At 47.5% G+C, this 10,892-nt stretch overlaps 1 protein-coding gene across 1 annotated transcript in view; it reads left to right on the top strand.

Moving 5' to 3' along the window:
- Nucleotides 1–2,113: 2,113 nt before the first annotated feature.
- LOC121287536 (V-set and transmembrane domain-containing protein 2-like protein) overlaps nt 2,114–10,892 on the top strand; it is a 126,807-nt gene continuing 118,028 nt past the window's right edge. Inside the window, exon 1 of the mRNA XM_041205469.1 lies at nt 2,114–2,204. Within this exon, the coding sequence (XP_041061403.1) occupies nt 2,114–2,204 (91 nt within the window). The remainder of the gene's footprint in view (nt 2,205–10,892) is intronic.

The raw sequence follows: 10,892 nt of genomic DNA, 5'->3' as shown, positions 1-10,892 counted from the left end.
AAGGGAAGGCTGAGGGGTGGCCTAATAGAGGTTTTTGAAATTATGAGGGATCTGATAGGGTTGACTCAGTGAAGATGTTTCCATTTGCAGAGGGTGTAAAACTAGGGGTTATAAATATAAGATAGTCACTAATAAATTCAATAAATAAGAGAAACTCCTTTACCCAAAGAGTGGTTAGAATGCTGAACTTGCTCCCATATAGAGTAGTTGAGTTGAATATCAGGTGTCTTTAAGTGCAAGTTAAATGTACACTTGAGAGGGAAAAGAATAGAAGGTTATGAAGTAGGGTGGGAGAAAGCTCATGTGGAACATAAGCTCCAACATATACCAGTTGGGCTGAATGGCCTGTTTCTGTTTTGTAAATTCTGTGTAGTTCTAATACAAGTACTGAATCCTTACAGCAATTCGATGTTGAGTGGTATTCAGGGCAGATGGTAGCGTAGTGGTAATATCACAAGACTAGTAATCCAGAAGCCCAGGTTGATGCTCTGGGGGCAAGGGTTCAAATCCCACTAAGGTGGAATTTGAATTTAAGATACAAGTAATAATCTGGAATTGAAAAGCTAGTTATCAGTAATGATGACCATGAAGCTATTTTTGCAAAGTTCCATCTGGTTCACCAGTGTCCTTTAGAGAAGGAAATCTGCTGGTCTGGCTGACAGGGGACTCCAGACCCATAGCAATGTGGTTGACTCTTAACCGCCCTCTACAGCAGTGTGGAAAGCCACTCAGTTCAAGGGCATTAGGGATGGGCAATAAATGCCAGTGCTGCCCACATCCCTTGAAAGAATTTTAGAAAAATGTATGATTGTGTCTGTAACATACACAGATCATTGATGATTAACACTGGTACAGGCTGGGACTTTTAGCTGGGGGATAGACACTGCAGGAAAATTGGGAGATTTTACATTTTGATTGAGCCAAGGGATTTGGGATTAGATTAATAGATTGACTTTTAGTGAATAAACATCTTTAAAGGGACATGTTTCTTGATGAGTACCTGGAGTACCAGTCTCACAGACTGCACTGTTTCTGGGGCTTTTTCTTAAATTTGTGCTCGGTATGTAGGCATTGCCCATCCCTAACTGCTTGTGAGAAGATGGTGATGAGCCATCTTCTGGGACCCCTGCAGCCCACGTGATATAGGTACACCAAAGTGTCATTAGGCAGTAAGTTCCACAGCTTTGACCCAGCGATGATGAAGGAACAGCAATATAGTTCCAGTGCCTGAATTTTTCCTCGTCGGGCACACGTGATTGGAGGGCCTGGGAGTGGTTGGGAATCAGGCCACCGACTATGATCGGTCCATGATCGTGATTTCACTGGCAATTGACTGGCCGATTTAAGGCAGCGTGAAATGCGTCTTCCAAATGGTCAAGAAAGGCCTGTGGGCTCAGGGGCAGGTCGGGTGCTGGATCTAATGGCGACCTGGCGGGCGGTTTAAAAACAACAGAGGCAGCTTCCTGAAGGCTGCTAGGGGAGAATCTTTCTGTGGTCTGGAGACTGGAGACGTCAGGAGGTAGAGCAAGTTGGATGGGCACTCACACCCCCCCCCCCCCCCCCCCCCCCCCCCCATTTCTTGGAGGAGTGCCTCATGATGCTTGTGGAGAAGGTCAGTGTCAGTTGGGACACCCTCATTCCCAGGGATGGCAGGAGGAGGCCACCACACCAGACCAAAAAATCTTGGGAGGAGGCAGCATCCCAAGTCAGCATCACGATGTCATGAGGCGCACATGGGTGCAGTGCCGCAAAAGGTTCATGATCTGCTGAGCTCAATAAGGGTGAATATCGTGCAGGCATGGGTCAGTGTGGAGAAGTGTTAAGGTCTGGCCATCCCCATTGGAGATGAGGACATTAGAGTCTGAGTGTCAATGATGCTGCAACTGGCCAAGGGGGTGAGCCCTGGCTGCTTGGACTAAGTGCCTTATATGGCTCAAGGGCTATGACTTGGATGTGCCCTGCAAGGTGTTCCTCAGGTGGGGTTGGCCAGGCAGCAATGGCGCTGCAGGTAGAGAGTGAACTAATCAATGCTCCTCTGTCCTTTCAGGAGAAGATGACCAATAACAACATAGAGAGGTCAAGGACAGGCGGAGGCTTCCCAAACCTCGTAATCATGACAAGGTTTGAAATGGATGCTTTGGAGCTGGAGAGCCTCCACCCATCTCAGTCAGCCGGTCGTAGAGAGGCAGGGGCCTCTGATGATGGTGAGAGTGCAGTCCCCTGAGGGGAGAGTTTCAGACTGTGCAAACGTTCTTGTGTAGTCTCATCATTGATGGGCTTCAAACCTGAAGTCTCCCTTGATCATTGAAAGACGAAGGCACCATGATGCAGATCTCCATTGCCTCACCAGGGCACCTGGCATGCACAGTGACAGTGTGAGGACTTTAACTAATGACATGTCCTTGTTCTCCCTTAGATTCACCAGCACACACTCATTCACAGGACCCCGAAGAGCCGCCCCTGATGCCAGAGGACTGCTGGGCTTCAGATGCACCTGCCTCACACCTGCTCTTTGAACTAGGCACCAGCACGGATACCAGATTGGCGGCTAGAATGTTGGCGCACAGTGGTGAGCACACTTCATACTCACGGAGGCAGAGAGTGCCCAGGGGGCCGGCAGTTGGAGGACTGCGTAAGACCAGGACGATGCTGAGTTGAAGGCAGATGATGAGTCTCTGCAGTCATCCATTAGATGGCAGATGCTGGATGTCCAGCAGGATGTGCAGAAGGATCTGTTGGTGTTCCATACGGGTATGCGTGCCATGGTCTCTGTTGTGAATGAATCCATGTGGAGCATGACCACTGCATTGACCTCATGGCCAAGCATTCTGCCTCCTCCATGGAGAGAGTGGTGACTCTCATGGTGAGGCAGCTCCAGGGACAGAATCAGGGGTTCCTGGTGTTGTGCTCAGACCTGCAAGCCCTCACACAGGCACTGACCTCAGGTGATCAGTGTCAGTGTGGGAGATGGATGAGGCACCCAATATCCCAGCTAGGTGACCATCCATCAGTTGCGAGCAGGGAGCAACTTTACATTGGCATGCTTGTCTCTGCAGGCTCCTCTCAGGGCATGGATGATGGCAGCAGCTCCTCCGCTCCTCTGCCAGTGACCGTAGCATCTGATGAGGCTGCGACAACTGGAGAGATGTCAGCTGTGGCACTGGCCGCTCCCCGCCAGGCCAGGCCAGCATGGGCTCCACTGGCCAAAGGACGACTGCCAAGGTCATCAAGGCCAACAGGACAGCAGAGTCAGCCGGCTGTCTCCAATGCCACAGCCAGTGAGGGGAGGCACCAAGACGCTGCACTCATAAACGTATGTTTAAGGCACCATGAGTACAAGAGGGAATGTTCATTTGTTGTGAATGTTAAAATTATATAAATTTTGCTTTTGTCCTAATGGCTTGAGTATGCTTCACTTTTTTTTTGGTGCGGGGTACGCCGGTATCTAATGTTAGACATGAGTGGCTCTAAACTTTATTGCACAGGCACTGAGTGGACTTTGGATTCAAATGAAAGGGTCGTTTCAGACGTCTGGGATGGAGGTAGCAGCCCTGGCATGAGATGGAAACAGATCTTTGGCAGCCTAGCTGAAGGAGCGTTGGATCAAGACATCCCTGGTGTCCCTGCCTCCATGAAGGATCCAGAGGTCTGCCTCCACACCCTCAGCATTGTCTTCACCGTGCTCCTCTTCTGATTCACCACTGGATTGATCCTCTGTGGCCTGCGGAGCTACCTCAGGATCTTCTTCCTCCAGTGGGTCGCCCCTTGCCAGTGCCAGATTGTAGAGAGTGCAGCAAGCACCCGCTTTGGGGGGGGTATTGTAGTGCATCCCCTAAATGGTCCAGGTATTGGAAGTGCATCTTCAGAAGACCTATGGTCCTCTCTATCGCTGCTCTTGTGGAATTATGACTCCTTTTATCACGCTGCTCTGCCCCTGTTCTTGGATGGCAGGGAGGTGTCATAAGCCACCTTTTCAACAGATAACCCTTGTCACCCAGCAGCCATCCATTCAGTTGAGCTGGAGTACTGAACAGCCTTGGCACCTGGGAGTGTCGGAGGATGTATGCATCATGGGAGCTGCCAGGGTACCTTGCACAGACTTGGAGAATCTGCGTCTTGTGGCCACAAACTATCCAGGCGTTCATTGAGTGGAATCCTTTCCTGTTGACGAAGGCACCAGGCTGACCGGCTGGCGCTTTGATGGACACATGATGGCACCCCGGATGCAGGGGAACCCAGCAATCGCTGCAAAGCCTCTGGCTTGCTCAGCCTGGCTGGCCTCCTCTGTACCGAAATGAATAAATGTCAGTACATGCCTGAATAGAGCATCATTCACCAGCTTTACGCAACTGTGGACAGCTGATTGGCACACTCCACACAGATCCCCCACTGACTCCTGGAAAGAGCTGGAGGCATAGAAGTTGTGGCCTTCAACCACTGGCATGGGGTTTCCACCCACACAGTCGGAGCTGATCTCAGGTCCAATCATATGACAAATGGAGGTCACTGTCTTCCTGGAGAGGCGGAGCCTCCTTTGGTATTGCACCTCAGACATGTTGTGGTAACTGCATCACCGCCTGTAAACGCTGGCAGCAGGATAGTGGTGTCTTCTGCGGCCCCATATGCCTTGGGCTACGTGCTGGCCCTCTGCCCCTTGTGCCTGTGCCTCTCCTCCCACAGGTCGCTCCCCTGGAAGCTGCAGTGGGACACCTGGCCTCCTCTTCCTTTTTGCCCCTCTCTTCCTCCTCAGAGGAGGTGCCATCAGCAGAGACCACAATCCCCATTACCAGGTCACAGAAGGCTGTTTGATACCTGGAAGCGTCCACACAGTCAAAATTCTCTGGGAGCCTGGGAGTCACCAATGAGTCCTGAAATGAAGCCTGGAAATGCTAAGAATGAAACTTAGAACAGAGATGAAGCTGTCTCTAGTTCAGATAAGCAACCAGCAGCAAACTATCTCCTAAACTCCTCGTTACTCACAAATGACAATGCTGCTGAACCTTTTGATCCCGCCCTTGGATGAGGTTTTGTAAAAGGTAGGCTGCCCGTGCAACGAGCGTGAAATTGCACGGGCAATATAAAATCACGAGCAAGTGCTTTTTTAATGGCCTTAATTGGCCTTTTAATTGATGGCGGGCATGGCTCTGGCACCCGCGTGTGCCTGCTGACCTGAAGATTGCTCGCCTGATGTCATCTTGCACGATTTTATGCCTGATTAGGTCGGGCACGCACCTTCCTGTGGAACGTAAAATCCTGCCCCGAGTCAGTATGGTTTGTGACTTGGAGGAGAAAGTATGGGTAGTGGTGTTTCATGCACTGGATGACTTCTTTCCTTCTAGGTGGTAGAGGTCACAAGTTTGGAAGGTGCTGTTGAAAAGCTACTTGGTTAACAGTTTCAGCTGTACCCTTGATTCTTCGCTCATCTGTAGTTTGGCTTCTACATACTGCAAAGTGAAGCATGCAGCAGAAGGAGACATTGGAGTGGCTGCATTGATCTATCAACCCACCTGAAGTACACTTCAAGACACCAATTGTATGCTTGGTAATAATATCAGTGATTTTTACGGACATCATATTTACCTACACTCTGCTTGTGTTGATGCTTGGTGCAAGGTTGTCATTAAGCAATGTTGATGAGAGTATCCCTCTGGTCTTGCACGATATTACCACTGACAGATTGATTCCTTTCCTGTAGTTTCAGACTGGTTAGATATGGTATGGCATTATGTTAGAGACCTGAATGGATACATGGACAAAAGGAATGGTAAACATGCTGAAGTCATTTGCGCTCCTGAATGAAGCACAAGTAATTCTCTTTATCCCTCTGTCAACAATAGCCCATGCCCCCAGCACTAGCATTGGAAAAATTTAAAAGCATAAAAGTTATTGAAAAAATTCAGAAGCATAAAAATTAGGGAAAGGTATAACTACTTTCAGTGTTACTCAAATCATAGATGTTGGCTGGAAGCAATGTCCCCTTTAAAGTCTAGTTTTTGTGCACAGTCTTTTTTCAGTGCATGGACCCTTTAAATTTCTTTTAGGTGACAGCACATGCGCGTTATTTATCATGGAACAAGGTGTGTGTGGTACCTTCCAGGCTGCTACAGCTTAGTGAAATCATTGGCTGACTGTAGGACAGTATCCAACTTATAAGGGCAGAAACGATGTGCAACTGTGAATCCACCAATATGGTCCACTCTCCCCTTAATTGGCACTGTGTGCTTTAGTGCGTATACATGATCTTCTGTTACCAGAAATGTAGAGTGCAACAAGACAGTGACTGGGATCTGTGTGCTGAGCCACACTTCAACTTTGCTATCACTTCTCCCCCAATTACTGCCTGTGCAATCCTGTACAGCAATGATGATTTCAATGCTTAGATGTTTGTAAAGGGAATGGCAGCATTTAACAGTAGTGCCATGATGGGAATGAAGGGAATTGTTGAAAAATGTTAGTGGTTGGCATAAAACTGTAAGCAATGGTCTTGAGTATGGAAGTAACCAAAGGACAGGATTAAATGTGAAGGAATGAACTATATATGCTGCAGCTGGGCTAGCTGTATCTCTGAAATCACAGGCTGTGGGATATTTACTGCTGGATGTATCTCCTCAGCTACTGAAGAAATATAACACACGGGGGATAGAGTGGGATGTCCCATAAGTGGATCTAATTGAATAACAAATGAGTCTAAAAGGTGCCATTAAATAATTTTATCTATTACTGTCTAATTTTCCAGTTCTCATTAGGCTGCGTTCCAGATCCCTGTACTTGTGAGTAAACTGTCAAAGACTCAACCCTTGAAATTACATTGTATAACTGTTAGAGGATAAATGCTTAACATGTTCATATGAATTTCTTTTTCCTTCTCTACTTTAACACATGTAAATAAGTCACTGACTTTCTTAGAACGGTGGACAGATGCAATTCAAATGATTGCATTAGGCACCTATGAACTCAGCTGCTCAAGGGCTAATTTGGATAGCCTAAAAGTGGGCACTGGGATTGTGATGCACAATTAACCCAGGCCTGCACAACATAATGAATGCAGCACACCACCTTCAAGCTGCCTGCTCGTTTGAATTGTTGTTGCATGCAGTCGCCACTAACCGTACAGTTGATTGGCTGCACGCATCAGCTCTGGTCCCAAAATTGTCATTTTCTAGCACCAGATCAAACCAGCTGTTACAGATAGACTGGAGCAGGTGCTGGCAGACATGCAGAAAGTGAACTGATCTGGGAGATAGTTGAACAATAGCACAACATGGGAGATAGCAGGCCCCATTGTTCTCAGATGTAGCACTAAGATTTTGGAGGAGGAAGTGGAAAGCAGGAAAAATATTTTCAGGAGGCTAGGAGGTTCTCCAATCACATGTTTAAAAGACAATGCGAGTAGGTGGCTGTGGAGGTCAATGCCAGGATTCAAACCCTGAGGACCTGGATTTAGTGCCACAAGAAGTTCAATGACCTCACAGGAGTGCTCAATGTCAGTGAATGCATCTTCAAATACCATATCCCAACAAGTGAACCACTAGCTTCAGACACTGTTCAATTCACCACAGCTCCATCACTCACCTACCAATAATCTCTATCAATCATGACTTATACCTAAAATTCATACTCATCCTCACAGATTGAACACCTGCTGCAAGCTTCATAAACACACCCCAAAGCTTGCATACACTGCCAGCTATTCAACCATGATAGCTGCATCAAGCAAACATTCTCTAACACTCAGTAACAGACTCCCTTTTATTGTGCAAAGCAGTGTACAACCAGAGGCAGCAGAAACTAAATGGAGGGAGATGAACAAATTGGCATGCCCTAGCTCCATGGAGGAGATTGTGCGGATCAGTATTGTGGCACCCAATACTGAGGCCATAGCCAGGGACAGGCTGAATCCATAAAAGATGAGTGTATCCTCTTATCTAATCCTCCTCCTTACATCCCATTTCTCCCCTCATCCCATACTGTCTTGAGTTACAAGTTGCAATTGGTATAAGTTATGCACATCCTACTTCTTTTGCTTCCCCCAACCACAACCTTACCCTTTTGCCTTTTTCCTTTCATACACTCAAGAGCTGACCACGCAGTGGAGGAACACCAAGAGAGTGGGGATGAAAACACAGCAGTATCACATGATTTCACATTCGCAGCCATCAGCTCAGATACAGACACTGTGTCTACCTTAGTCGATAGAAGAGAGGTTGGATCTGCATGTGGTGAGACAGCAGGCATGAGTGGGCTGAATCCAGCATAGCAGACAAGGATTGCCCAGGCACCAACATGCCAGAGGGCAAGGTCTTACGCTGCTTCCACAGCGGAGGAACAAACCTACAGAAGAAGGTTGATGGGTATGAACAACAAAATTTGGTCCATTGCGAAGCCTATTAGAAAGCCGGCGGTCAATGCCAAGGAACATGGAGGAGGTCAGCACTAACTTTACGAAGAGTTTTATGCAGAGCTTGTAACCTACACTTTCCTGCACGCAAATGATGGTCAACTTGGTTTGCACAATTGTGGGCTCGACTAAGAATCAGCAATTGTTGATTGATGTTGCAACTTTCATTGCAACACAAGCAGCAGCCACCCAATGAATGAGTGCTGCATTGGCTCGCTATCATGCAAGGTCAGCTTGCTGCCTTCATGGCTGTAGATTATAGTGTGCAAATGGGCAGCAGGGTACCACAGCAATCCGTCCTTCAAAGATTACTAGGATTGCTGAGGCATCCCAAAGTGTGAGTGGTAATGGTTCCATGGAACACCTACCTGCTGTCCTCTCTCAGGAAACCGACATTTGTTCTGCCACTCTGCCAGTGGCCTTGCTGTTTCCTGTCAGCCAGCCTAGATTGCTGTTACCCATGCTGAAGCAATCCAGTCCACAGCCAAGCTCTCGAGGTCCAGAGCTGGTTGAGGTTGTCCTCCAAGACCATCTACAATCTCATCCACTGAAATTTGGAAGCTTCCACCAGCTATGCTGCAGCCACTGGGAACACTGTGCAGGAGCACTAGGACAGGCAAAGGCAAACAGAAGACATACATTAAGAAAATGCACATGGGTAATTAGTTGACTTGTGTATGTAATGTGGCATGGTTTGATATATAAATTTGGTTTCAAGTGTTTATTTTGTGGTGGTGTCATTTTTGCATTGTGGCCAAGTGGATACTGTAACGGTTAACGACAGAGGGAAGATGAGGTGTCTGACTAGGTGAATGGGGAATTAGGGTTGTGGTTACAGGTATTGCAGTCATATGAATTCTTCGCAGAGAGCCCGGGCTGATCAGGGCTGCCTAGGATGCGTCACCCCCTCTGCTTTCTCTTCCTCCTCCTCCTCCCACTCCTGTTTCCCCAGCTGCTCAGGTATAGCTGCTGGTAAGACCTATCTGCCCATGATGATGTTGTGCAGCATGCAGCAGAATACCATGACACTTGACGCCCGCCCTGCTGAGTACTGCAGGGCTCCTCCAGAGTTGTCCAGTCAGCAAAAGCATTGTTTTAAGCACCCCAATGATCTACCTATAACATTTTGGTAACAACACGGCTTTCAATGTATGCATACTGCCCATGTGTGCATGGGTTGCCCACCAGGATAATCAGCCATGTTGTCAGCTGATAGCCATTGATATCCGGTAGCCACCCTTTGGTTTCCCTTGGTGGCTGAAATGCAGCTGGCAGAGTGGGACTGCTACAGAATGAAGACATTGTGACTCCTGCCAGTGTACTGGCAAGATGCATGATACATTGCCTATGGTCACACACCAGCTGGATGTTGAGGGAGTGGAATCCCTTTCCATTACAGTACAGCTCAGAGTTGACATTGCCACCCATAAAATGTGCCTGCGGCCAATGGCATTTTGCTCCATGGGGAATCCTGCAATCCTTGCAAGATTGTGTGCTCTCTGTCTGCTTATCTCTGGCAAGAGAGAATAAAATATAATTAGCTCTCACTGAACAGATAGTCTCAGTAACCTCCCTCATGCAACATTGAGCAAACTGAGATATTGCATTATCTCCTGCCCACTCTGGAATGAACTGGCATTAATGTTTAATTGCTACAGTGACGTTAGAGCAGCTGGCCATATAGGTCCTTGCCCTGTTCTGAGGTTAGAATGACTGCAGCAGTTGTCAGATTTCAGTAAGGATATTCTTGCTAAAGTGTGATGGTCTCACACACTTCCTCATGGAGGTTCAGGTAGGAGAATAGCTTCCTAGACAGATGGATATAGCCTCCTGCTGAGAGCCTATCTCCCCTTTCGCCCATTTCCAGAAACTTCTCCGTGTGGCCCCTGCTTATTCTCCAGGTCATGCTGCATTCCAAGGGAGATGCCTTACTAGAGCACCCATGTCCAAGTGCAGTTGGTATGTGCAGAAGCCTTGACGTCAGCAAAAAGTCCATCAGCACCTCCCACACTGCTCCATGTAGACCTTTGCAACTTGTAGTCACAATAGAAAGCACCAAATACTTGAAGAATAATAGCAGCAGCCAGAATATATCAAACGGTATTTAGCCAGTAATTAGTTGAATATCCCTGGAAATAATATTGGAATAGGAGGATTGGGTGATTGGGGGTGGACTCCTTCCTACTGCTGAGTGTGTGTTGAGTTGTGCAAGGTTAAGAGGCAGCTTTAGCTGGAGCTTTGAACTCCAAAATGGCATCACTGACACCAAATCAGCATTGCATAAGTTAACAGCATTATCTGACTAGTCTGCATATTTCAGCTAGATGTTCACTGCACCTGTGCTAATGCCCACATCATTATGGTGTCTGGTGCTATTTTCCCCACAGGTCTGCACATACCCACCATTAACACCATTTTTAAGCTCTAAGGGAAGTTGTATCATCCAAAAGACAGGGTGAAACAAGTGAGAGTGTCATAAATATTCAGGTATCAG

The sequence above is a fragment of the Carcharodon carcharias genome, chromosome 14 (assembly GCF_017639515.1).
Source record: "Carcharodon carcharias isolate sCarCar2 chromosome 14, sCarCar2.pri, whole genome shotgun sequence".
Taxonomy (NCBI): domain Eukaryota; kingdom Metazoa; phylum Chordata; class Chondrichthyes; order Lamniformes; family Lamnidae; genus Carcharodon; species Carcharodon carcharias.
Note: the sequence above shows the minus strand (reverse complement) of the source record. Positions and strands in the feature narration are given on the sequence as shown.